This window comes from Canis lupus, chromosome 12 (assembly GCF_003254725.2).
Source record: "Canis lupus dingo isolate Sandy chromosome 12, ASM325472v2, whole genome shotgun sequence".
In the NCBI taxonomy this organism is placed as follows: domain Eukaryota; kingdom Metazoa; phylum Chordata; class Mammalia; order Carnivora; family Canidae; genus Canis; species Canis lupus.
In genome coordinates this window covers 23,979,285-24,007,084 of record NC_064254.1, presented here as the reverse complement: position 1 = coordinate 24,007,084, position 27,800 = coordinate 23,979,285, and the positions used below count along the sequence as shown (strand labels likewise).

At 38.5% G+C, this 27,800-nt stretch overlaps 1 protein-coding gene and 1 long non-coding RNA gene across 35 annotated transcripts in view; one reads left to right on the top strand and one right to left on the bottom strand.

The window, feature by feature from the left end:
- DST (dystonin) overlaps positions 1 to 27,800 on the top strand; it is a 480,962-nt gene that overhangs the window by 341,106 nt on the left and 112,056 nt on the right. For 24 of the 30 annotated variants that reach the window (XM_025419100.3, XM_049092202.1, XM_035698100.2 and 21 more), the window contains 12 exons: positions 1,415 to 1,503; positions 2,636 to 2,771; positions 3,878 to 9,349; positions 9,478 to 9,627; positions 10,847 to 11,062; positions 11,244 to 11,393; positions 12,687 to 12,920; positions 14,126 to 14,278; positions 16,204 to 16,437; positions 16,990 to 17,256; positions 20,420 to 20,968; positions 21,995 to 22,171. In XM_025419100.3, coding sequence (XP_025274885.1) covers positions 1,415 to 1,503; positions 2,636 to 2,771; positions 3,878 to 9,349; positions 9,478 to 9,627; positions 10,847 to 11,062; positions 11,244 to 11,393; positions 12,687 to 12,920; positions 14,126 to 14,278; positions 16,204 to 16,437; positions 16,990 to 17,256; positions 20,420 to 20,968; positions 21,995 to 22,171 — 7,827 coding nt within the window. The remainder of the gene's footprint in view (positions 1 to 1,414; positions 1,504 to 2,635; positions 2,772 to 3,877; positions 9,350 to 9,477; positions 9,628 to 10,846; positions 11,063 to 11,243; positions 11,394 to 12,686; positions 12,921 to 14,125; positions 14,279 to 16,203; positions 16,438 to 16,989; positions 17,257 to 20,419; positions 20,969 to 21,994; positions 22,172 to 27,800) is intronic. The other 6 variants (XM_025419112.2, XM_025419111.3, XM_025419114.2 and 3 more) reach the window with 1 other exon arrangement.
- The window catches only part of LOC112641796 (uncharacterized), a 38,140-nt gene that overhangs the window by 266 nt on the left and 10,074 nt on the right, over positions 1 to 27,800 (bottom strand). For 2 of the 5 annotated variants that reach the window (XR_007401194.1, XR_007401192.1), the window contains exons 4-6: positions 13,425 to 13,477; positions 12,652 to 12,990; positions 11,192 to 11,322 (exon numbers count right to left, since the gene is read on the bottom strand). This is a non-coding gene — a long non-coding RNA (uncharacterized LOC112641796). Of the gene's footprint in view, positions 1 to 11,191; positions 11,323 to 12,651; positions 12,991 to 13,424; positions 14,308 to 27,800 lie in introns of those variants that run through there. The other 3 variants (XR_007401193.1, XR_004804408.2, XR_007401195.1) reach the window with 3 other exon arrangements.

Genomic DNA, 27,800 nt, shown 5'->3' with positions numbered 1-27,800 from the left:
TTAGCTTCCTCTTCTACCTCTGCATCAGTGTTCACTTGTCATCAGTTGAAACAGACATTGTTGATATAACTAAATAAAGGGAAGCTTCAATGTCTTGTCTAATTTTGGCTATGATATGAGGCAGATGTAATGTATCTGGGGTTCCCCATTGGAGAAGTTTACAGACCAGAGTATATACTTGAATTAGTATTCAGTTGAAATAAAGCCATATTAGCCCATAGTCTTACATACTGTATTTCATATTTGTGTGGAGGCAATCAGAACTTGGAAAGTAATTATATTTGGTATTTTAAACTCCAAACCTTCAATGTAACTTTATGTGAATATTTAGTTTAAAGTATCTTCTCCCTCTTTGTTCTCCCAATCAGGTAGGAAAGAACTTAAATAGGGACATAAACTTTAGCAAAGATTTCTTAGGAGAACAAGTTTCTTTTGAGACATGAAGATTACAAAGCTTGGTATTTTCTTATTCTGCGGTTTTAAATTCCTTAAAACGTTACTAAATCCATTTTAGACCTACTAGACATGAAAGTAGACAGATACTTTTTAAATGCAGATCATAGTGCCTAAATTACAAGTCTCTATAAGTACTTGATGGTCTTTCTGTTAAGTGAAATTTAAGGTAATTTGATAGCATAATAAATGTGTGTGTTAAAAATCAGTGTGGCCTCATGATTATACGCAACCATGAAAAATAGACTTTGGCTGTATTCTGAATAGAGTACATTGGGGGAGAATACACCTTTTCATTTGCCCATCATTTCTTCTCATTTCTGTTCCTTTTAAAAGAATGGCATCCAATTTCCAAAATAGAGTATTCAGAAGTGATATGTTGAGAGAGTAGGAAAAAATGTTACAACCTCTTGCTTTTCCTTAAACAGATCAATTTTATTCCCCTATCATAGATGAATTTTGCAAATTTTAGAAATTATTTAATCTTGGTCTGCAGATCTTACAGATTACTGTTTTCACATTAATTTTTTTAAAAAGGGCAGGGCATACAGGAACTTGGGGGAGGGAAGATATTCTTCTAGAGTAGTGTCCCACATTCATATATCTTTTTGAGTGCTGCACCACACAAGGGTAACACCGGGTCAGTGAAGAACCTCTGGCCACCTGCGATAGTTGAGACAACCTTCATTCACTGTTGGACTGCAACAAATGTGAGAACCACATAATGCCATATTATTTCCTCATGAAAATGAGGGCATTATGGTTAGAAAAAGAGTCTTAATCTGCATTCTAGATAAAGTACTCTTCTTATCCAGGCTTGTACACTGATAATAACTGATAAGTATATTGACTTGGGCCACCCATCATTTGGATCTTAATTAAAACTTGATTAGTTTTTAAAAATTACTATTTTCTCATCTTTATTAGGGGAGAGTTTCAATATGTTTTCTAAACCTTGCAGATTTCTAGTGAAGAAATATCAACCAAGAAGGAGCAATTATCTGAAACACTTCAAACCATGCAGTTGTTTTTGGCAAAACATGGAGACAAGTATGTTGGTTTTCATTAGCTCTTTTGTTCAAAGTAGAAAATTGGTCTTAACGTTAAAGCAAAAGCTGGTAATTTTTTTTTAAGATTTAATTTTTTATGAGAGACACAGAGGAGAGAAGCAGAGACATAGGCAGAGGGAGAAGCAGGCTCCATGCAGCGAGCCCGATGTGGGACTCAATCCTGGATCCCAGGATCAAACCCTGAGCTAAAGGCAGACGCTCAACCACTGAGCCACCCAGGTGTCCCAAAAGCTGGTAAATTTTAATTGAGGTTTTAAAAATAGAACTCAGGAATTTACTTAATGTAGTATACAACTATAAATTTAGCAATTTAGCTGTCACTTGTAGTCACTTACAGAAAACTGGCTCAGAGACCTTAGGATGGGTAGCTAGTGAGTGATAAAGATTCCAAGCCAAGTCTTAATTCTAATTAGTACTCTCTATGACTTTACTTTTTGGAAAATATGTATGAATTAATTCTAATTAGTGCTCTCTATGACTTTACTTTTTGTAAAATATGTATGTTCTTTATTTTCTTTGCTGAGACTTGTAATAACCTGTTTTTTTCATATTTTGGTCTTACTTTTTCCAATAAGGCACTTCATATATTTCAGCTAGTGTCACAGGCAGGAAAAAAATCTACCCTTTTCTTAAACTCTTTGTGAAACTGTCCCCAGGAACTATGCCACAATGACTTTGTACTGCACCTTAGAGAATCAGGTTAATTTCCTGTAAATTTCATCTTTATTCATGCTTTGAATAAGTTTTATCTTGAGTAATGGTATCTTTCTGTCCCGTTTCCATGTTGGAACTAATAATAGGATCTTTCCCTCTGTCATATAACAGCACTGTTATTTTAGAAATGTATACGTGCTAGAAAAGTGTTGATGTATTTGTTTATGTTCTTCTCTCCAGTCTCTCAGGCAAGGGAAGGATTCTTAGATGAGTAAAGGCCATCCTTAATTTTCCTATACAGTCATTCTGAGATTTGAGCAATCTGTACATGAAGTTTTATTTTATGGCCATGTGATTATTTAGAAAAGGATTTTACGTTACAAAATCATTGAGCCTAATATGTCATCTTTACACTTAACGACTTGCATTCCTCTTTTCATACTTTCTGGTTATTATAGAATGACAGATGAAGAAAGAAATGAATTGGAAAAACAAGTGAAATCTCTTCAAGAAAGTTATAATACATTCTTTAGTGAATCTCTGAAACAACTACAAGAATCACAAAGCTTAGGAGATAAAAAGGTAGAGGAGAAGGTAATATAATTTATTTAAAACATAAAGCGCTTTCAAGATTCTTAGTTTTCTCGCATGGTTGTAGAAGTAATATATAAATGATAAAGAAATGACCTTGAATTTGTGTACATGGAAGAAATGTGAATGGAGTTTATCTGAATATTTAGAGATTTCAGTGTTGTTTATTAAATGCAATCTTACACTTGCTGTCATCAGTTTCTGTGACATCTTAATCTCTGCCTTGCATGGTAAAAGAAAAGAATCATTCATTTTTCTAACTCTCCTCTTTAAAAGCCATTCTTCTGCTGCCATATTAGGTATTTTACTATATAAATATGATGTTATAAAATGGCCTTGACTCATCTTTAAAGATGACATTAGAGTGTTACGAACTGATTTGATTTTCAGAGATAACCATGAGATTTAATGGAGTAATAATACTGGGCCATTCGTTATAGTGAGGATGCCCTAGCATCTTCTTAAAATATAACAGGAACCACTTAAAATTTGGCCTGTCTTTAAACTTTTGAAACTTGACAATATATATTTACAGTATTCAACATAATATTCAGTATTGAAAAGTTATCTTTATATTCAATTCCCTTATTCCCTGGAATACTTTACACACTATTTGTCACATATTGGGGGTATGTAACAGTTTTTCTGGTTCATTAGATTTTTACTGTCTGCGAAGAAGTCTGTATGCTGTAAACATCAATAGCATGGGGTTTGATACTCTTTTTCATGTCAGTTGACTAATCTCACCCAGTTGCAGAGAGCATGATTTGCCTTCTTAGGTATGTGTTCTGTTTTCTCACTATCATCATTTACTCTGTTGTGTCCTCACTAACCTTGTTAATGTACACAATATTAAGTTTTCAATTCACAGATGCATGTTATTTTCAAAGCTTTTATCACATCCTGTGCTGTTGAATAGATCACTGACATAGATCACTTGTGCATTTGAGCTGCCTAACATTCACAGCATTTGCTGCGCCTTGGTAAGTAGAGGATTTTTATGTTGAAGTGTTTATTTATTAAAAAAAAAAATGCAAACTATGTTTCATGAAATTCTGCCCACCCTGGGGTCACAGACTGACCTGAGAATTTTTGTATTTTCTTTTCAGCTGGATAAAGTGATTGCAGGCACCATTGATCAGACAACTGGAGAAGTCCTTTCCATATTTCAGGCAGTTTTAAGAGGCCTTATTGACTATGACACAGGAATCAGGTTGCTTGAGACACAGCTAATGATTTCTGGTCTAATTTCACCGGAATTAAGAAAATGTTTTGATCTTCAAGATGCCAAAAGTCGTGGCCTAATTGATGAACAAGTTGTATGCCAACTCCAAGAACTAAATCAAGCAAAGGAGATTATTTCTACTGTGTCATCTACCACAATTCCAGTGCTGGAAGCTCTGGCTCAAGGCATGATATCAGAATCCATGGCCATCAGAGTTCTTGACATACTACTTTCCACAGACTTTTTAGTTATTCCAGCCACGGGAGAAAAATTGACTCTACAGAAGGCTTTCCAACAGAACTTTGTTTCCTCAGCATTATTTTCTAAAGTCCTGGAAAGGCAAAACACGTGTAAAGATCTTATTGACCCCTGCACCGCTGAGAAGGTGACTTTAGTGGATATTTTGCAAAGAAGTATTTTACAGGAAAACACTGGGATACGGCTTCTACCTGTGAGACCACAAGAAGGAGGTAGAATAACATTAAAATGTGGAAGAAATATAAGCATTTTAAGGGCGGCTCATGAAGGTCTCATAGACCGTGAAACCATGTTCAGGTTATTAGGTGCACAGCTTCTTTCTGGAGGTCTAATCAATTGCAACTCTGGTCGAAGAATGACTGTTGAAGAAGCTATGGCAGAAGGGGTAATTGACAGAGACACAGCTAACAGTATTCTCACATATCAGGTTCAAACAGGTGGAATCATCCACTCAAACCCTGCTAAACGTTTTACGGTGGATGAAGCAGTCCAATGTGATCTAATAACTTCAACCAGTGCTCTTTTGGTGCTAGAGGCTCAGCGAAGCTATGTTGGACTCATCTGGCCTCACTCTGGTGAAATATTTCCTACATCTTCTTCCTTGCAGCAAGAATTGATTACAAATGAATTGGCATACAAAATACTGAATGGCAGGCAGAAAATAGCTGCTCTTTATATTCCAGAAACTTCTCAAGTCATTGGTTTGGATGTTGCTAAGCAGCTGGGAATTATAGATAATAACACAGCATCGATTTTGAAAAGTATAATACTGCCTGATAAAATGCCAGATTTGGGAGATTTAGAAGCTTGTAAAAATGCCAGAAGATGGCTATCTTTTTGTAAATTCCAACCATCCACAGTCCATGATTACAGGCAAGAAGATGATGTTTTTGATGGAGAAGAACCATTAGCAACTCAGAGCTCAGAACAAACTAAAAAGTTATTTCTATCTTATTTGATGATAAATAGCTATATGGATGCAAACACAGGCCAGAGGCTTTTGCTGTATGATGGAGACTTGAATGAGGCTGTTGATATGCTACTAGAAGGCTGTAGTGCAGAATTTAAGGACACACCCATCAAAAAATGTCTTGATGCCTTAAGACTCCCTGTTTTATTTCCAAGTAATACTCCTAATGAAGGAAAGGAAAACAGTATAGTTTCACCAAATAGTTTTGATAAATGTCATCACAGAGAACCTAAGCAAAAAGAAGCTCCTGAAGATAGAAAGCATACCATAGATAAAGAGTGTAATGAAATGGGAAATAATTTTTTTAGTAGTGAATTTTATCAGTCAGAAAACCTGGCAAATATAAAAGTAGCTGATAATAAAGTCCAGAATTCATCCTATTTATCACAGCCTGGACTTGTGGCAGGTGACATGCTTAGACAAGACTCTGAAAACATACTTAAAAACTGTGAAAATCAAAGTCAAGTTAGAACGAATGAACATGCAGGTGAATGTAGTCATTCTAAAAATATTCAAAACTTCGCAAGTGATTTGATAACAAATTCTATTATGAAATCAAAAACCAGTAGAATCTGTGACTTGAATGAGAATGAGAAAGAGAATGAAGATAACATAAACAGGGATTTGACAATCTTTGACTATTCTCCCAGGCTGAGTGCCTTGCTAAGTCATGATAAATTGAGGAATGATCAGGATAGTCTTAATGTACATACCACAGAGAGCAATGGAAATAAATGTGAAGATCCCACATTGCCACTCAGCGACCAAACCATATTATCAGGTCAAAGAATGGGAGAGACATTTCAAGAGCAGTTTCTGGGAATTGCAGCTATCAATATCAGTTTACAGGGAGTAACGTCTCCACAGAAACCTTTAAATATAGGTGACATTGCTCCTCAGGTCCAAAATCACAATGATAAATATATTACAGAAACTTACGGTGAAGATGGAAAGTTACATGCCACTTCTCAGCAGAAATCTGAAAACAAGCAAACTGAGTCCAAAATGGAAGAGTACCCCTGTGCCGTGACCCCACAGGATAACACCAGTGATGCTGGCACATCTCCTGTCTGTGCCACACCGCTGCTTGAAGAAACCATCAGTGCTGGTGACTATGAAACGTCACTTGTGGATGATCAGCGAAGTGTGACAGAAACAGATACTGACAGTGAAGGTGATTTTTATGATACTCCCCTGTTTGAAGATGATGACCATGATTCTCTGCTTCTGGAAGGTGATGATCGTGATTGTCTACAACCTGAGGACTATGCCACACTACAAGAGGAAACTGATGTGACTGCTTCTCTTGGTGATGTTTTTTATGATGTTTCAAGAGAGAATGAAAATTCTGTGGAACTCCAGGGGGCACTGGTTGACAGCTTAAGTGTGAGGGGAAACAGAGAGTCTCTTCGGGATGTTCTCATTGCTACTGAGAAAGCTGGATTCGATTCTGATGAAAGAATCCATTCAGATTCAGTTGGCTCACACAAGAGCAATGGACAGTTTCTGGAAACCATCTCAGAAAGGGAAAGCTCGAATATCCTTGAGAGTGATGAGTCTGACTCATCGATTGATTATAAAATCATAGAAAGAAAAGAGAGCTTCAGTGCTTTGTTAACATTTGATGACATTGGGTATTGGGGAGGGAGAGAAGAAGAACACATAACTGGACAAGAATTTAAATCTGATACTGAACATTTAGATTCTATGCAAAGTGAAGAAAGTTACAAGGATTATGTATGTGACAGTAATGATCAGGATATTGATGACGATTATTATTATGATGATGGTGGTGGTGATGATGAAGGAGGAGTGGAAGGTGACGGTAAAGAACCCTGGTGCCAGGATGAGGCTGCGGATATGGATATCCAGTTGTGTGCCACTGCAGTAAGTGAAAAGGAAAATGGTCAGGACAGTCAAAGTGTCAAAAGAATTCTCCCAGATAAAGTGCACAGTTACAGGTCTTTAGAAAACCAGCAAAATGTAAATGTTTTACAGCCAAAATCAACTGGTAAATATAGCTTAGTTACTGAAAGAAGCAACCTTCAAGAATATACAACTGAGGTTGTTGGAAAAAGTCAAGATCTGTTGAATCATGAGCTGGCCCTTAAGGATATATTGCTGCCGATCACTAAAGACACTGAATCAGAAGACAGTTTTGGCTCTGTAGATATTTTACATAATACTAATAACATCTGTTCAACTTCTGAAGTAGATAATGATTTAATGAACATTAAGTTGATCCAAGGGCCAGAATCCACAGATTCTTTGAAAGGTAGAGATCCATATTTTGAGAATGTGACTCTTCAAGTCCACTCATCTTTTGATAAAATCATTTGTTCTGAGCCTGATTTAATAGGAAAGCCTGCTGAGGAAAGCCATTTGTCTTCTGTAGCCTCTGTAACTGTCGGAGATCATCAAGGAAATGAAAGAGGTCTAATTAAAAAGAAAGGTGACCAAATTAGTATACTAACAGAAGATGAAACATCAGTTCATAAAATGTGCTCAGGTAAAGGAAAGGTGCTAGAAAAAGGTCAAGAAGAAGATAATAAGCATCTCAGACTTTTGCCTAGTGAAAGTACAAGGGAGAGTCTTGATTTAGATAATGATCAGTTTCCATTTTCACGAATCACAGACAATGAAGAACATAATCAGAAAGGAAGCCTGAAAAAAGTAACTGTAACTCTTAAAGATGAACCAAAGAATCTACAGACAGTGGTTAGCGAAAGTCCCGTTCATTTTGAGAATCTTGAAGAAATATTTGACTCCTCAGTTTCCAAAGTGATCAGTGCTGATATGATTCTCTTGTCTGAAGGGGATACAAGTACTGAGAAAGATTCATTCACTGACAGCCCTGAGAAAGACTCTGACCTGTTCACTTATTTAAAACACTGTTCTAAAGATGTAAAAGCAAAAGATGCATTGAAACTAAATGAAGGTATCCCAAGCTGCATTCTGATAGCTTCCCCTGCTGTGAAGGAACATGTACAATTTGGAGTTAATGATACAAAGGAGAAGACAGCTCCTACCCAGGAAGTCTCACCTCTAAATGAGATGGCCCAACAGAATGATATTCATACTAAAGAAAGTGCCTTGGAAGCGGGAACAGGAGTTGCTGACCTCACACCAGAAAGGGATGAAAGCACACTGTCAATCTTACCTCTTAGAAATGTAGAAGACCTTGGGGAAAATAATGATTTTGTGCCACCAGAGCTCTGCACAAATGGAATAAAAAACGATAACTCCAGTAACCCTTTAAATATGGACTACTCATTCTCAGAAATTAACAATAAGATGGAAATAATTGAGCAACAGCAGCAAAAAGAACAATCCTTATCTCTAGGATTCCAAGAAAAGGAAGTTCAGATTCCTGAGGTATCTCAGGTATTTTTTGAGAATGTAAAAGATTTCTTAAAAAGAAGATTGGAAGGAGGTCCTATGAGTCCTGAAGAGGTTGGAGAATCTTTAGTCTGTGCAGACACTAAAATTTTGATTCAAAACTTAATTAAAAGAGTTACCACATCACAGTTGGCAAATGAAGCATCTAGTGTGCCCAGTGACTTTAAAATTGGTGACTGTTCTGGAGTTTACCCCATGAATAACTCAACAGAACTAAAAGCAGAAAGTAGAGATGATCCATTCCATATTGCACATCTTAAGTCTGAGCTTCTCCTTGATATACTTAAGCAAAATCAGTATAGCCAGAAAATTACTGGAGCATTTGAATTGATGAAAGAATTAACCCAGATGGAGTATGAGCTAGAGAAAAGAGGTCTTACACCTAAAGTATCTCCAGTGCAACTTGAAAATATTTTCTATAAGCTGCTTGCTGACACATACTCCGAGAAAGTAGAACAGGTCAGAGACTTGAATCAAAAAGCATTCTCTACTTCTGAGATGGTGGATGAAAATTCACACATTCTTGATGACCTTAAAAGCAAAGAAGGAAACCACTGTTCCCTTAATTTACAAAACATAAAAGATACTGAACTAGAAAACTCAACTGTGTGTGCATCGGCATTGCCAAGCAATGAGAAGCTGGGGGAGCTATGCTGTGATATCCCAGACCATTTGGAAAGTATTTCAGGGTCAAAAGGAATGACTCCTGGAGATAGGTCAATGGAACAAGTAAGTTGATTTTACATTTTATATGGCAGTACCTGCATGCAACATTTGGGAATAATCCCATACATTTTATGTGTTTTTTAAAAACTACATAAAGGCTATCGAATTAAAATGTCCAAATTTGTGTTTAGTTTTCCACTGAATTACAGCAGTGTTTACAGCACACATCAAAAATGCATGAGTATTTGGCTTTACTTCAAGAGATGAAGCCCCCTTTGGACAACCAAGAGTCTCTGGATAATAATCTGGAAGCTTTAAGGAACCAACTTAAACAGTTAGAGGTAAGAACTGTCTGCTGCCTATTATAAATGGTAGTCAGCTGGTGTTAATTTGGAAAAACAAGCATTGTGCTTTATTATTACATTTAGAAAGCGCTACACTGGGATCCCTGGGTGGCGCAGCGGTTTGGCGCCTGCCTTTGGCCCAGGGCGCGATCCTGGAGACCCGGGATCGAGTCCCACGTCGGGCTCCCGGTGCATGGAGCCTGCTTCTCCCTCTGCCTGTGTCTCTGCGCCTCTCTCTCTCTCTCTCTGTGACTATCATAAATAAAAAAAAATTAAAAAAAAAAAAAGCGCTACATTGAAGTCACCAAGTATAAGTGTATTATTAAGTATGTCTTAACTTTGGTTATTAATTGATAATATTTGGCAGCTCCCACATTCAGGGCATATATATTGATGATTGTTAGGTCCTCTTGTTGGATAGATCCTCTAAGTATGATATATTGTCCCTCTTCATCTCTCACTACAGTCTTCGGGATAAACTTTAGTTTATCTGATACAAGGATGGCTACCCCTGCTTTCTTTTGAGGACCATTTGAATGCTAAATGGTTCTCCAACCTTTTATTTTCAGGCTGTAGGTGTCCTTAGGTCTAAAATGAGTCTCTTGTAGACAGCAAATAGATGGGTCCTGCTTTTAATCCAGTCTGAAACCCTGCGCCTTTTGATGGGGTCATTAAGCCCATTCACATTCAGAGTTACTATTGAAAGATACGAGTTTAGTGTCATCATGATACCTATTCAGTCCCTGTTTTTGTGGATTGTTCCATTGGACTTCCTCTTAAAGAGGAATTTTAAGAGTCCCCCTTAAAATTTCTTGCAGAGCTGGTTTGGAGGTCACATATTCTTTCAGTTCCTGCCTATCTTGGAAGCTCTTTATCTTTCCTTCTATTCTGAATGAGAGCCTTGCTGGATAAAGTATTCTTGGTTGCATGTTCTTCTCGTTTAGAACCCTGAATATATCCTGCCAGCCCTTTCTGGCCTGTCAGGTCTCTGTGGAGAAGTCTGCTGTTAATCTAATATTTCTCCCCATAAAAGTCAGGGATTTCTTGTCTCTTGCTGCTTTAAGAATCTTCTCTTTATCTTTGGAATTTGCAAGCTTCACTATTAAATGTCGAGGTGTTGAGCGGTTTTTATTGATTTTAGGGGGGGATACTATTACATTTAGAATGATTGTAGTGGGTTCGCACTGAACAGTTCTGGGATATATATTTTTTGCAGACATTTGAATTGGGATTGGCTCCAATTGCTGTCATTTTAAGAAAAGACATGAAGTTGGCAGAAGAGTTTTTAAAGTCTCTTCCCAGTGACTTCCCCAGAGGACAGCTTGAGGAATTGAGGACAAGCCACCAAAGTTTGCAGACTGCTTTCACTTCCCTCAGCAGTGTGTCTTCAGAAAGAATGAAACATGTCATGCTCACCATGGACTCTGAAATGGTAGGCATCAAAACATTTGGCGCTGAGCCAGAATTTGAGTTTTGAAGAAAATTTGATTATTTGAAAATTTAGTCATGAGTCTTTTATTTTCAGACTGCTAGGGCTTTGAAGCAGAACAATTTTTTGTAAGAATTTGAAATTTGGGGATTGACAGAAATGAACACACAAATTTATTTTCCAGTCTAAGCTAGCAGTTTCCCATGAAGAATTTCTTCAGAAACTTGAATCATTCTCACATTGGATATCAGAGAAGAGCAAATCTGTGAAGGATATTGAGATTGTGAATGTACAAGATACTGAACATATGAAGAAAAGTTTGGAGTTTCTCAAGGCAAGTATCAAAATAAATGAGATAAAGTACATTTAAAACCCTCCAGATTTAATACAACAAATGTTTACCAAAAAGTCCATGGTTGGTGGGGCGCCTGGGTGTCTGAGTCAGTTAAGCATCTATCTTCGGCTCAGGTCATGATCCTGGGCTCCTGGGATCAAAGTCCCACATCAGGCTCCCTGCTCAGCGAGAAGTCTACTTCTCCCTCTTCCTCTGCCCTTCCCACTGCTCGTGCTCTTTCTGTCTCTCTCTCTCTCTTTCTTTCTCTTTCTCAAATAAATAAAATCTTTAAAAAAGTAACTGCTAAATCTAAAAGGATTCTTTCCTTTCTTTGCCTCTAAGAGATGTTTGTCCATAATTGACACAACCATAAAATAATCACAACTTTATGGATATCATTCTCATGCTATCCTTCCTGCCTTATCAATCTCTTACCACCACTGACATCTTGAGATTTGTATTTATTTGTGTATTAGTCACATAAATACATAACAGTTAAATTATTCCTAAAAATACATCAGAGTTCTTAATTTGAATAGCATGCCTCATGAAGGATGTTGAGGCTTCTGGCCCCGTGAGTCAGAAAATTCAAATTCTAGCTCATTGAATTGGGTTTTTATCTTCTGTTGAAGTTACATTTAATTTTTTATTTATTTTTATAAAATATTTTATTTATTTATTCATGAGAGAGAGAGAGAGAGAGGGAGAGGGAGAGAGGCAGAAGCAGGCTCCATGTGGGGAGCCTGACACAGGACTTGATCCCGGGACTCCAGGATCACGCAACTCCAGGATCACCCCCTGGGCCAAAGGCAAGCGCTAAACCACTGAGCCACCCAGGGATCCCCTGAAGTTACATTTTATATGTGACATGGCCGGCAAGATTAAAATACTCTTTAAGGAGGAGTGCCTGGGTGGCTCAGTTAGTTAAGCCTCCCAGTCTTGATTTCAGCTCAGGTCACGATCTCAGGATTGTGAAATCAAGCCCTGCATTGGGCTCTGCACTCAGTAGCAGTCTGCTTAAGGTTCTCTCTCTCTAAAAAATAAATAAAATAAATTTTAAAAAATTCTTAAAGGAATTGTTTTTCCATGTAATATTGTCATAGTATTTAAATAATTTCATCATTACCATCTGCTGTTGGGTGATGAAGAGATTTTTAACTAAAGGAATCATGAAAAAGGTCAATAAACCCTTGAGTCCCTGATACATGAAACAACATTTTTAAAATATTGTTGATGTAAACTTTATATTATGGCTTACCTCCCATTTTGTAACTTGTACTATTTTGTTCACAGAATGTGCTAAAAGACCTTGGACACACCAAAGTGCAGCTGGAGGCCACCGCCCTTGATGTGCAGTTCTTCATTTCTGAATGTGCACAAGACCTATCTCCCAACCAAAGCAAACAACTACTGAGGCTCCTAAACACAACTCAGAAGTGTTTTCTTGATGTACAGGAATCAGTAACTGCCCGGGTGGAATGCTTAGAGACTCAGTTACAGCTAGAACAGGATCTTGATGATCAGAAGGTTTGCCTTTCTTTGTGGAGTGGGAATTCTTTGGTTTTAGTTCTTCCATGTGAAACTTGTAATATGGGATCTGAAAGACAGTAGACGGAGTATAACGTAGAGATGCTGGAATATGTGACAGTATTGTTTTCCATAAGAATAGTATAGTTGGTTTATTTTGATTTTTATGACTCCCTGAAACCACCATTCTCAAATGGGAGTCTTGATTTTTTTCCTAAGGAGTAAAAAATCCAGATATACTCAAAACTTTCGATAACTTGGTAAACATATGGGTAGAGAAAGTTAAGTATATTTTTCCTCTGGGAGGTAGTATGGCACAGGAGTGCAGGACATGGGGTGTGGACTGCCTGTGGTTACTTCCTGGCTACACTCAGTCACATGTGATACATGGCACGTCACTCCACCATGGTTTTCTCAGTGCTAAATTGGAAATAGTAGCAGTGCTTACCCTGTAGTATTGTGAACAATGGTAAAAGGATGAATGTAAAATAGTACTTTACTTACCTGGAGTGTGTTAGGCTCCTAGGAAACATGATCAATGGCTACAGGATGCATAGCTAGTATATAAATAATGGGAAAATGAAAGATACGAGCATTAGTAGTGATTTAGTAGATTAATCTCTTAATTTAGTGAATTATATTAGGGTGTTACGTCTAATAACAATGAGCAAAGGGGTGGGAATGGAATTAGGCATAGTGACAAAGTAGAAATATTGCATGCAGCACTCCTTTTATTATTTCTGGAAGCACCTAGGCATTATCTCTAGCATGATAACCTATATACACATAGCAAATTTGTTAACAGACAAATCACAACTAACTTCTGTTTTGATATCCCTTTGCAGAATTAATTATGTGTGTCGCAGGTTTCAAGAGCTTAAGAAAATGGAATGTTTCTTCCTCTCAGTCAGAAGTTCCATCCTTTACACATATGCATGGCCAGTATTCTATTGAGCAGTTTCATCCAAACGTGATCTCCTTCTTCGTATATGGGACATGCTCTTTCTGTGTCACCTTGCTCAATATGTACCCCACTGCTATCATGTTTACAGCATACTCTGAAAGCTTGCAAGATATGTTCTAATTTTGCAGTTAGAACTTGTAAAATGTGAAAAAACTTGCAAAATGTGTTCTAATTAGGGGTAATCACAGTAGTGAGTTTATGGACCACACATTTAAGATGCTTTAATTTTGCCCCGCTTTAGATTGTGGCAGAGCGTCAGCAGGAATACAAAGAGAAACTCCAAGGGATATGTGATCTCCTCACCCAAACTGAAAATCGCCTGATTGGTCACCAAGAAGCCTTTGTGATTGGAGATGGCACAGTTGAATTGAAGAAGTATCAGTCCAAGCAGGAGGTAAAATTTGGTTTTGCATCAGCAGGTCTCTGTTGATATGAAGTTTTATTACTATTATTACCAAATTGTTTTAGCTTTTCTGAGCTACAGTATGCTTAGATGCCCCCGGTGTGAGCTTTATATACTAAGAGTTACATTTCCAATTTCAAGGCCAGTAATTTTCTTGACTGGTTTTGGTAAGACATTGAGGGAAGACCATATAAAGGAGGATGCTAACAGGAATGCTTTGTGTGAGGAGTTAAAACTTGCATCCATTTATGGCTAGCTCACTCCCTTGCACATCAGGTGAAATAACCATTCGTTTGGGTTCTTTCTTTTTCTTAACCTCCTATTCCTGCCCTCTTTCTCTACAATTTGTCCCTTTTCATTGAATGAACCAACGATAATGATGGATAAAGATATCTTTATTTTGGTGTCTGGAGAAAGAACATTCTCATTGTAACTAGACGGCTCTTGGTTCACCTCTCAGATTCTCCACATTGTTAGCTATATAACTGAATCTCTTCGAGCCTCAGTTTCTTCATCAATCATAGTTCACTGATTGTAAGAGTTAAGGAAATACTGCGTGTAAATTAAGTGACTAGCACAATTAATGTGACATAGTAGTGGCTCAATAAGTAGTATCAGTTTCCACTCAAATAATTCTTAGGATAATTTGATGAGGCTTAAATTAAAAATATGGGAAAATAGGGATCCCTGAGTGGCGCAGCGGTTTGACGCCTGCCTTTGGCCCAGGGTGCAATCCTGGAGACCCGGGATCGAATCCCACGTCGGGCTCCCGGTGCATGGAGCCTGCTTCTCCCTCTGCCTGTGTCTCTGCCTCTCTCTCTGTGTGACTATCATAAGTAAATAAAAATTTAAAAAAAAGATTTAAAAAAATATGGGAAAATAATATGAAGGTTCAAACACAGTATAATATGGAGAATGAAAATGCAAAGTAAAGGAGGAGGAGAAGAGAAATTAAATAGAGAAATCTAGACAGAAGCTATAACTGCTGAGGAGAGATCTTAATTTTGAGCTTCCTAATGGCTGGGGCAAAGAAGCAAATATTGCATATTGAGAGCTCTGGGGTTTAGAAGAGGTTATTTTACTTCACTGGGAGAACTACTTTATTTTTATCCTGAGTAATAGTTATGTATTAAAAAATAGATGTTTAAAAAATGAATAAATAATAGTACCATGTCTTTAAAAGTTCTTACAGATAAGCTTACAGAACGAAAAATATATGGTGTGTGCATATTTGTATAGAATATATTATCAAATTCATTATTTCCTTTTTTAAGATTTTAAAATTTATTTTAGAGAGAGAGAGAGAGAGCGTGCATGAGTGGGAGGAGGGGCAGAGGGAGAGAGAAAGAAATCCTCTAGCAGACTCCTTGTGATGCGGGGCTTGATTCCAGGACCCTAAGATCATGACGGGAGGTAAAACCAGAGTCAGCCACTTAACCAACTGAACTACCCAGGCACTCCTTAAATTCAGGGTTTTACAAACCATATCCCTTTGTGAAACATGAAAACCTCACACCTTTCTTTAATGATGTTTGAGGTTTCACATTAAATATTGTGATTTAAGTAAATCAACTCAAACTGACTATGCTTTTTTATCCTGTACATGCTAGATTCTTCTCTGCTCACTCCCTCTTTTAAATTTTTTTTTTTTAATTTTATTTATTTATGATAGTCACATAGAGAGAGAGAGAGAGAGAGGCAGAGACACAGGCAGAGGGAGAAGCAGGCTCCATGCACCGGGAGCCTGATGTGGGATTCGATCCGGGGTCTCCAGGATCGCGCCCTGGGCCAAAGGCAGGCGCCAAACCGCTGCGCCACCCAGGGATCCCTCACTCCCTCTTTTAGAATTACAACTCTAGAGGAATTAAATAGGTAATAATTTAATGAGAAGTTTTTTTTTTCTTTTGTGTTATAAGGAATTACAGAAAGATATGCAAGGAAGTGCACAGGCTTTGGCAGAAATAGTGAAAAATACAGAGAACTTCTTAAAAGAGAATGGCGAAAAGCTGTCTCGAGAAGATAAAGCTTTGATCGAGCAGAAACTTAATGAAGCCAAGTTAAAGTGTGAACAGCTTAATCTAAAGGCAGAACAGTCAAAAAAGGAGCTGGATAAAGTTGTGACAACAGCAATCAAAGAAGAAACAGAAAAGGTCCTTATTCAAATACGTGGTATACCATTGCTTTGTTGATGATTAGCCTAACATCTCCTTGAATTTTTAAGTGCTATCAGGTGCCAATAAGTGATGCTTAGGACTAGAGACTAGATTTTTGTGTTTATAGTCATATAATTGACCAAATTTTATATATATATGTATATATTTTTACATAATTGACCAAATATCACAGAAAGCTTGAAGAATTGGCTTTGTTTAGCTTTTTAAAAATACTTTTAAAGAACTTATTTAAAAACTTAAAAAAAAATAATTTAAGGGGGATTGTCAGACTTTCTACTTGGGAAATGCATGAAGACTCATCAACTGTAGTTAAAATTTCAGAATGTATTTTTGAGGACAGTGGAAACATCCCAGTAACCTGCCTGTGGCTCTGAGGTTTAATTTAATTGTGTTCAGTCTTCTGCGTGTGTCAGTTTTTAGTATCCCCACTCTAATTTTAAATCATCTTAAATATTTCCTTTTGAAATATCTTGAAACCAGTGCCTCATCCAGCATTCACAGTACCTCCCATGAACTTTCTTTATCCAGGTCGCGGCTGCAAAGCAGCTGGAAGAGAGCAAAACCAAGATAGAAAACCTTTTGGACTGGCTGTCCAGCATAGACAAAGACTCTGACAGGGCAGGGATGAAACAGAGACAGGCTATTGAACAGAATGGGACCCATTTTCCAGAGGGCGACGGCATGTCGGCGATGGGAGAGGAGGACGATGTTAACGGTAACCTGTTGGAAACTGATGTGGATGGTCCAGTTGGACCCACTGAGGATAATCTGAACCAGCAGTACCAGAAAGTTAAGGTGTGTTGTTTTAAACAGAGCGATACTGTCAAACTTTGTCTCTCAGGTCTGTAAAGAGAGGGGCACGTGAGTTCTGTCTCAAAGCCTTAACGACCACCTAGCATAAAGTCCTATTTTCTAGGGTTGTCATTATGTCAGATAGAAGTTACTGTGAGAATTCTAAGCAAGTCAGAAACGAATCATTAGATATGGCATTCTTCTAAGCAAAGCAGATTTATAAGGAAGTAATAGAAATAATGATAGTTGATACTCAGAGCAGATTCAGTGGGCCAGGCACTCTTCTCACCTCCTCCCAACTGAACACACTGAGTTTCCCACCCCTGCTCCCTCTGACACTATACTCTTGTTTCAAAGGTGAGGAAACTGTAACATACAAAAGTGAAGTAGCTGGCCCAAGTGTATACATCTAGTACAGGAGCAGAGGCGACTTTTGAAAACCTTTTTCAAAGTGTCCCAAAATTGATCACTTTATTCCAGCATTTGGCATTTGTAGTCAGATGACCAGACTTGATGTGCTCTTGCAGTTTTGTGTGTTTTCCTCCATGTCTTTGTCTTTGGAATAGAATGCTCTCTGAGAGCATTTTTAGCTCTGAGGTTTTTAGCTTAAAGGAAATATAAATTAAACCAGAAGAGGAGTGGAACTATTTATTGTATTTGTAGTTTTCAGGGGACTATTCTTGAACATTACCATAAGTATCACTTAAAATGAAAAAATCTAATGAATTTCTTTAGGAATGTCTGATGAGTGTGTTACAAAGAAGTCAGGAAAGGTTAGTAACTTGACCCAAGGAGTGCAAATACCAGTGGGTAGATTTAACATAAAGATGCCTTACGGGAAAGTCCTTGTTTTTAGCCAATTTCATGATGTTTGCCTTCTGATCTTTTTGTTTCTAAGAATGTAGGACTCTGAAAGTGCTTTAGAGAGTTCTAATGTCCTGGCAGAGTGGAGAGATAGCCTAAGGTACTGGCCAGGGGTTCTGTTTCTAGCACTTCCTAGTTGTGCCACATGTCCTAGGCCACACAGTTTCTTTCTTCAGACTATATTTCCTCATTTATAAAAGGAAGAGGTTGGATCAGATGATTTATAAGGTGTTATATATGTCTGTCTAATCTACTCTGTGTAGAAGACCCACTGTAGAGAGTAGTCTGTGATTATAGTTCAAATCTCAAAGACACAGTCTGTGGAAAGAAAGTTCTTCAGACAAAAATATTTATCATGTGCCCATGCTGTGGCAAGCATTGTTATAGATAGAATACAAATATTAATGAGTATGTTCTCAGCTGACTAATGGGGATCAGGGAATAGTTGCCCTACGGCAGTGCTTCTCAGTCCTATTTACTTTATAGCATAGTTATTCTTATTAGCCTTTGTTGCCCACCTTGTTCTAGGTGCTTGGGATTCCCCAGTGAGTGAAATAAATTCCCTGTCATGGTGTTTACGTATGAGAATAGTGAGGATGAGAAGTCAGGATGATAGTTATTAATAAATAACTAAATTGTATGCAATATGAAGTATTAGAAGATGGCGATCTTTTGCTAAAAGAAATGAGTTGAGTAGAGGGGGTAGGTATGGGGTTGGGAGCCACTTACAGCATTAAATAGGATCATTTGAATAGGACTGAGAGGGTGAGATTTGTGCAAAGACTTAGAGGGGATGTGTGGGAGAGATACCTGAGGAAAGCTCTGTTACCAGACAAGAACGACTGAGGAAAATAGTCCCAAATGTGCCTAATGAGGTGTGGGTGGAGGTAGTGGTTTAACAGACTGGAGTTCCTGGAATGGAGGTGGGAGGTGGACCAAATGGTAAAAGAGCTCTAAGGTAATGTTATCAGGTCATTTGGCTCCCTGTAAACCATTGTGAGAAATGTGGAAAATTACCCAGGAAGATTCTTACCCTTTCTGCCGTATTTGTATGGATATTGGGGTGAATGGAAGGTGCTCTGGCTGGAAAGAAAGGGAGGGACTCCAGCTACCTGAGCACCACCCAGCTGTCCTGAAGACCAAAGAAGCACATCTGTGACCTTTTGGCACCTGCTAGAAGGTCTGCTCTCTGCCTTTAGAGTGGATTTGAATCCCTGGCATGTGCCAAACTTGCCAGGAAGTATTCTGCATATATGTGATCTCATGTACTCCTTTCAGCAAACCTATGATATATAGGGATAATTGTCTCCATTTTCCCCATGTAGGAGGCCAAGGCCCAGTGAAGCTGAATAGTTCCGGTATTCTCTTTGATTATGTATGTTCCTCTTTCATTGGGCTTCTCTGAATGTATGTTATTCTTGCTTCATAATCATCCTGGTGTTATAGCCTTAAAATCAACAGATTCTCTTTTTCCTATTTAAATGTCTTCTCAGTGTCATTTCTTAATCAGAATATTGTATTTCTTTGCTCGATAATTAGCTAAAGACATCAGCAGTCCCTTCAGGGTAGTTGTGAAGAAGCAGGGAGTAAAATGAGATCAATACTGTAGATACTCATTTTAGGATTGGAAGAGAAATTCATCATTTTTTTTCAAACTTCTCAAAATCAGTACTTTTCCTCTGTGACTATCTTTTTCTAAAGAAGATTAGAAAATCTCTATAAAAATAAAATTAGAGTGATCAAAACTTGCTCTCCTGAAATGCACCAATGTGAGGGAAATCCCTTGTGCCTTGATAAGCTTAATGAGAAGCAAGTCATCACCTGTGGTTCATTTAACTGTGTTGGTGTTCAGGTGACAGGGGCCTCCTGACAGCCTTGTGTGTAACAGCTAGTGTTCCTGAGTTTGACTGTAAGTCTAGATATTTCCCTAAACTGAGTGTACTTTGATGTCACATAAAATGGTCTGGAGAGGTCACTCCTAGGGCCTCTTGGGCCTCTCATGTGATGATGCCTATGAATGTTAAAAGGTTAGGAGCCTCCTGTGACCAGCACTAAATTTTCAGTTTCATTTTTACATAGATGTAAAAATGGCCAGTTATCCCTTCTGACCTTTCAACTGAGTTTATCCAATCCTCACTGGGTGAGGTGAGGACCACTCGTGTACACTGAATATTTAATAATTATATTCTGCTATTTTTATTTATATCTATTTTTGTAATTTTGAATAAAGATCAATAAAATGTGAAAAAAAATGTAAGCTGGCCACTGCTCCGACCTGACGGCTGACCTGTTTTCCATGCAGGCCCAACATGAGAAGATCGTCTCTCAGCACCAAGCAGTCCTCATGGCCACTCAGTCTGCACAAACCTTGCTTGACAAACAGGGCCACTACTTGTCTCCCGAGGAGAAGGAGAAACTGCAAAAGAACATGAAGGAGCTGAAAGAGCACTACGAAACCGCTCTGGCCACAGCGGAGAAGAAGATGAAGCTAACACATTCTCTGCAGGAGGAATTAGAGAAGTTTGATGCTGATTACAGCGAGTTCCAGCACTGGCTGCAGCAGTCGGAGCAAGAGCTGGAAAACCTGGAAGCAGGCGCAGACGACCTCAGCGGTCTGATGACCAAACTGAAGCGGCAGAAGAGTTTCTCAGAAGACGTCATTTCTCACAAAGGGGACTTGAGGTACATCACAATTTCCGGCAACAGAGTGTTAGAAGCAGCTAAGTCTTGTAGCAGGAGGAGCGGCGGCAGCAAGGCGGCCCAGGATCATATCGATACTTCTGCAACCTACAGAGAAGTCCAGGGCAAACTGGATCATGCCAGTGATCGGTTCAGGTCTCTCTACTCTAAGGTAATTTTATTTTTAAAGGGAGTCAGCCTGTGACTGTAGTTTTCACTCTGTCTTCTTAACTTTTGTTTTGGAATGAGAAGGGAGCAATCTAAGAACTGAAGCAGAGGACATAAGGTGGTTTCATCCTCATTCCCTCTTTCTTATTCATCTGCTTTACTTCTGCAAATGTGTTGAAAGGTTAGGAGCCTCAAGTTATCAATTCAATTTTTGGGGGAGTGATTGCCCAGCAGCCTTAAGTCTAAAATGCCAGTATCTGATCTGACCACCAGGCGGCGGTTATGTTTTGGTTCTAGACGGAAAGCAGGGCTAGCTCATTTGCAGCCTCTCAGGCTTGGGACCAAACTTTCACATCAGATTAATTTTCCCTTCACCAATATTACACTTGTTTGTTTTGCAGATAGAGTTGATCAGTGCATTATTGTAATACTGGCTAACAGACTGTTTCAGCTTCCCTTTTGCGGAAGTGCAAAAGAGTTGTGTTTAAAAAAATGCAGGACTAAGAAAACATTTCCCTCTTTACAGTATAAGCTGAACAGACTAACCAAGTCACACAAATGGTTTGAAGAGCATCATTGATTATTGGCCTTTGCTTCATTCTGATCTAGATTATTTTCCCTTCTTGTTCAACTTCAGTCTTACGTGACATATAAGTGATTTATTAAGCGCTTTGAAAACCTTTCCATCAAATACATAGCTATACACATGGAGTATAACTCAGTGGGAGTGTGTCCTGGTTGATTAGCCTCCTCTGGTGATTGATATCTGAATTCTTCCTTGTAAACATATTTCGAACTGGTATAAATCTAGGACTATCTCTTCATTTTTATGGTTACTTTTTGAAGATGCTTCTCCACATGAAGGAAAATATCTTAGTCCTAAAGTTTTCACTAACTTTGGTTGAACTCTGGTGTTTTTCAAGTTACATAACTCATAGGTCCTAAGATTTTTAACACGTATATGGTGGGATTTTAGCCTCCCACCCTTATTCTCTTCTGATTTTTTATTTTTATTTTATTTTTTTTTTAGTGCAATGTCCTTGGGAATAATCTTAAAGACTTGGTAGATAAATATCAACACTATGAAGATGCTTCATGTGCCCTTCTTTCTGGGCTTCAGGCTTGTGAGGTGACAGCAAGCAAACACTTATCTGAACCCATCGCTGTGGACCCTAAAAATCTACAAAGGCAATTAGAAGAGACCAAGGTAAGAGAAAGAAACAGATAAGGGAAGACAGAGAGAGAAAAGTGAGAGATCCAACCTTTCAGTAGTCTTACTAAAAGCTATCCACTTCCCTCTGCTTTGGTGATCATTTCACCTTGTAAAGGGGAACAAAGGATGGGAATGGACTTCTCTTTCTGGAGGGAGTTGGGACTCTGATTCATGGTCTATTCATTTCTCTTTCTAATGAGATTGTTATTTCCATTGCTGTTTAACTGGTCTGGCATTGTAATTATGGCTTGCATCCCACCGCTCCCTCCTCCCTTAAAGAAAAACTAATATTGCCCTGGCCACTTATTTATCTTTATACTTATTTATTTTTGTTCATTGTCTTTCTCCTCCATTAGAAGTAAATTCCATGAACGCAGGTGTTTTTCTCTATTTTGTTCGGTACTATCTCTGCAGCACCTACGAGAGTATGTGGCCCAAAGTAGGTACTCAATAAGTGTTCAAGAATGAACAGATGGAAAGAAAGAAGGGATGTCACTCTCCTATTTTGGGTCTTAGGACTAGGACTGATGTTCCTAATGAGTGTTCCCATGATGACTCTTAGAGACTTATTGCCTAGCGCAGTTCTCAGAAAGTTTACCTGCTCCTTAAGAAGCGCAGGCTTGATGTCAGACTTGAATAACTGCAAAAGTCTCAGTACACCCACGATGGCAGAGCCATCTTAAATTTAAAGCATATTTTAAAATCTTAATGTAAGGGAAGATAATTTTTGAAGTCCTTTACTCCTATTCCATATGACCAATAATTTTGGGTTTGAAAGTTTCATCTCATAGATCAGTTCTGTCTCTCCTTTGAGCAGGTAGGTAGCAGTCATTACTGCTATAGCTAGAAAGTCCACACAGTATTGCCAGTTAAACAACTGCCTTCCAGAATTCAGTTGCATCTGCTAGTTACTGATGTGCGTTATCAGTCCTGGGCCTTTTTTGTTTGTGTTTACTCTTTCCCACAAGCACAAGAACAAATCTGTCTTAATTAAGTTTTCAGGTCCCACTTGATTACATGTCCAAGGACAATATATGGTAGGGGCAGAGGACAGGAGGCCGCAACATGAAGGCCATTATTTTGGTAAAGATTGCCAAAAGCTTAAAATAATTATTAAGATTGCCAACATAACATTTGGTTAAGAAGTTAGGTATTTTTAGTCTAGGAGAGTGTATAAAAACACATTTTAAGTGAGGTCTCTATCAGAAAACTGATTACATCCTATATGAAAGTAATTTTTATGTAACTAGAGCTAAAAGAAAAAGAAGAACCCAAAAGAATGCTGTGGTTTTTAAGTTAAATGGATACCTTGATTAGTTTTAAAACAAAGGAAAACTGCAGAAGAAGACTCTTCTAGTCGTAAGGGAACCAAAGAAATGTTATAGGAGAGCTGTGTCTCAAAGGAGCATAAATTCTAATTAAGCCACAGCATAATTTTAAAAATTAAATGTGCAATTAAAGTTGCTCTTGGCATATGTTCTTATTTTCCTCACAGATGATCTCAGCATGTGGCAAGGATATGTTTTTAGGAGGATTAGGTAGTTTCCATTCCTTTCATTTTTATTAACATTTAAAAATTATTTTTCTTTAACAGCAATATAAACACATAAGACTACCACAGAAAAATCACTTTTCTCTACATTTCCATTACTAGCATATTCTTTTGGATAATAAATGTAACTTGGGGGGTACCTAAGTCAGTTCATTTGAAACATTTCTGTCCAGTAGCACATTGTTGTTAGCATTATTATTCAAAGGACTGGTAGCTGTGTTGTCAACACTCTGTTAACCACTGAACTTTAAAGGCACTCCTCAAGCTCTGCTTCCAGGAAAATCAGTGGACAAAAGAAATTTTAGTACTATGTGAGGCACTGAAATACAGGACTTGAGGACCAGTTTAGACGCCTGGGTTTGGCACTAGGCATGGAGCTAGATCATGTTGACTGACAGTGTCGACCTTCTGGGCTTTCACTAAGCTCAGGAATATTGTTAAGTCAGGAGTCTTCCATGGTGCCTTTTATAAATTTCACACTTTTCTGGTCTAGGCAAGGAGACCAAGGTCATAATCATTCAGTATTCCCTGTTATAAATGCCTTGTTATGTTTTGATTTCATAAAAACCCATTAAAAGCTATATACGGTATCCCTTTGAGTATTTTATTTTGTAGTTTTATTCTAAAGTATTATAAAAGCACTGTTCTAGTTAAATTATAACCTGATACATACTAGGAACTAAAAGCTATTGACTTTCTTTAACCTAATTATGGAGAAAAAAAGTATGGGCTGTTTTGAAAAAAAGAGATGAAGAAAAAATGCTTCTTTTGTAATCCATTTCTAAGTTTTAGGATGCTAGGTAGGGCCATCTTCGGTATGGGATATTTTTGTAGAACCATGCTAACTTTTACGTATATTTATTAGGTAGACGTTTCTGTGCTAGCCCCATTCTTAGGTTTTGTGAAGACACAAAGATGTTAAAACCATGCCTCTCCCCTTGGAGAACTCACATTTTAAAAAAATTTTTTGGAGGTATTCATAACCTTATTCCATCTCTTAAATAAGTATGCAATACAAGCAAACTGTTTCTGTGGCTTGGACTTCTGTCTGGTTCTACGTAAAGTTTCTATCTTGAGGAATTTTTTGTACTTTCTGTAAGTAAACCTGTGAAAGAATTTCCTAGACAGATCTTCTCTGATACAGATGCTTTGGCCTCTTGGGACAATTTTAGGGTCTGGTATACAGATCACAAATCCATTGTTGGCCATAGGTTGGTGGGCCTTTTGACATATATGTGCTGTCCTTATGTCATTTAAATTACTTGAATATGAAAATTAGTTGAAGAAATTTTTTCCATTGGCTGTAAGCATTTGTTTTAGTCTGAAATGAAAGCTGAAACAGAAGATGATCTTTTTGGAACTTCTACCTGATATTTTAATTTATTTACTTTTCATTCATATACTACTTCTAGAAACTTTTCTTGGGGCCTACTATGTGCCAAGCACTCTGCTGGGTGGTGATAAAAGAAAGCTAAATAGAATGAAATCTTTGTTCTCAAAGAGGTTAGTTTTAAGAGACAAATCCAGTAATATTCACAGGGTATTGATGGGAGCCCCTGCAAGGAGTACTTACAAAGTAGGGGTGAGGAGAAAGTTTTCCCAGCCGACTGTTAAAGGGTGAACAAGAGGGACTCCTGGGTGGCTCAGTGGTTCAGTGTCTGTCTTGAGCTCAGGTCATGATCCCGGGGTCCTGGGATCCAGTCCCACATTGGGCTCCCCGCAGAGAATCTGCTCCTCCCTCTGCCTATGTCTCTGCCTCTCTGTGTGTCTTTCATGAATAAATAAAATCTTTAAAAAAATAAAGGATGAACAAAAGCCAGGCTCAAGATGATGGGGAATAGGCTATGTGAGAAGGTTAGTATATGGAGATATGAGCAAATAGCTAAGAAACAGCTGTGTTTTTGGACATTTCTGGAACTAGGTAGAAGATAAGATAGAAGATGCAACTAGGAATAGATGTCATCAGACCTTTATGCTCAAGTCTGTTGTTTTTATAAAGGCAATAGGAAGCTACTGAAAGACTTTAAAGAGGGGAGCAATCATATAGTCAGGTTTAGATAGAACACATTTGGGGACTATATTAGGGGAGGCGGGGAGCTCAGGGTGCTTTTTTCAGTTGAGTGCAGTAATCCAGTATACAGGGCAGAAGTCTGCTTTTAAGAACACAACAAGCGAGTAAAATTGTCAGGGCCCGATGGTGGATTTGCATGGGGAAAGGAGGGTTGAGGAATGGTTTAGAAGGAACCTCAGAGTTACTACTTGGGTCATGAGATACAACAACAGGAGGAGTGCAGGTGTAAGGAATGACATAATGAGTTCAGATTCAGTGTTTTGAATTTGAGGTGATGGTTTATACCCAGATGGAAATGATCAAGAGGCAGTTGGAAACCTGGGCCCATGGCCAGGGATGAGTTCATCTATAGTTGGACATATGGGAATTTGAATTTGAAATCCAAATGTGAGACTGGAAGAGGAGCTCAAGTAGCTTCAGGGAAGTAAAAGCCAAGCATGGGGCCTGTGTGGACAGTCAGCCCATTTGGACAAAGATATGTCAGAGGTGTTAGAGATGCAGGGCCAGACTTCTGGAAGACTTGTCTGTGGTTCTTGGGTCTACCTCTTCTCGATTCATTTTAACTGTTTAGCTGCATGTACTTAGAGAAATGGGGGCTTCTGTTCGGCAAATTTAGGATTACAGGATCCTTTCTGAAGCAAATTATGTTGTTAACCTTTACCATTTTCTCTCTTCCTATAACCTTTGGGGAGAGAATTATTCCGGGCGCATTTCCATCTCCCTAATTACATCTGTTCTTTTTTTTTTTCTCATTAAACTTTTGTTTTAATGGGTCTCAAAATTCTGTGACAGATTTTTGGTCAAGTTGTTTCCGTTAAAAAGTACTGATTTTAAAAACTAATAACTTAAAACTGCCACACACGCACAAAAAAACCCAAATGGTCCACAAAACATTCTCCTTTCTTTCTGAAGGTTTTATGATGCATTGTTATCATTAACCAGTCTTTTACTATTAAACTTAAATGGCCAATTGACACAAACAATTCTGGGACCGTTCTTCCACCACTGACTAAGACTGGGGTGGCAGGTATTGCGGATAATACTCATTTAGCCTTCTGAGCTTTTTGGGCAGACTTGGTGACTTTGCCAGCTCCAGCTGTCTTCTTGTCCACTGCTTTGATGATGCCCATAGCAACCTTCTGTCTCATGTCACGAACAGCAAAACGGCCCAGAGGAGGATAGTCAGAGAAGCTCTCAACACACATGGGTTTGCCAGGAACCATATCAACAATGGCAGCATCCCCAGATTTCAAGAACTTGGGACCATCCTCCAGCTTTTTTCCAGAACAACAATCTATCTTTTCCTTCAGCTCAGCAAACTTGCAAGCAATGTGAGCTGTGTGACAATCCAGCACAGAGGCATATCCAGCACTGATTTGGCCTGGATGGTTCAGGATAATCACCTGAGCCGTGAAGCCAGCTGCTTCCATTGGTGGGTCATTTTTGCTGTCACCAGCCACATTGCCACGATGAACATCTTTGAGATACGTTCTTGACATTGAAGCCCACATTGTCCCCAGGAAGAGCCTCACTCAAAGCTTCATGGTGCATTTCAACAGACTTTACTTCAGTTGTAACATTGACTGGAGCAAAGGTGACCCCCATGCCAGGCTTAAGAACACCAGTCTCCCCTCGGCCCACTGGGACAGTACCAATACCACCAATTTTGTAGACTTCCTAGAGAGGCAGACACAAGGGCTTATCAGTTGGACGAGTTGGTGGCAGAATGCAATCCAGGGCTTCAAGCAGTGTGGTCCCGCTGGCATTCCCAACTTTACAGGTGACTTTCCATCCCTTGAACCAAGGCATGTTAGCACTTGGCTCCAGCATGTTGTCACCATTCCAGCCAGAAATTGACACAAATGCTACTGTGTTCGGGGTTGTAGCCAATTTTCTTAATGTAGGCGCTGACTTCCTAACGATTTCCTCGTATCTCGTCTGGCTGTAGGGTGGTTCAGTGGAATCCATTTTGTTAACACCAACAATTAGTTGTTTTACAC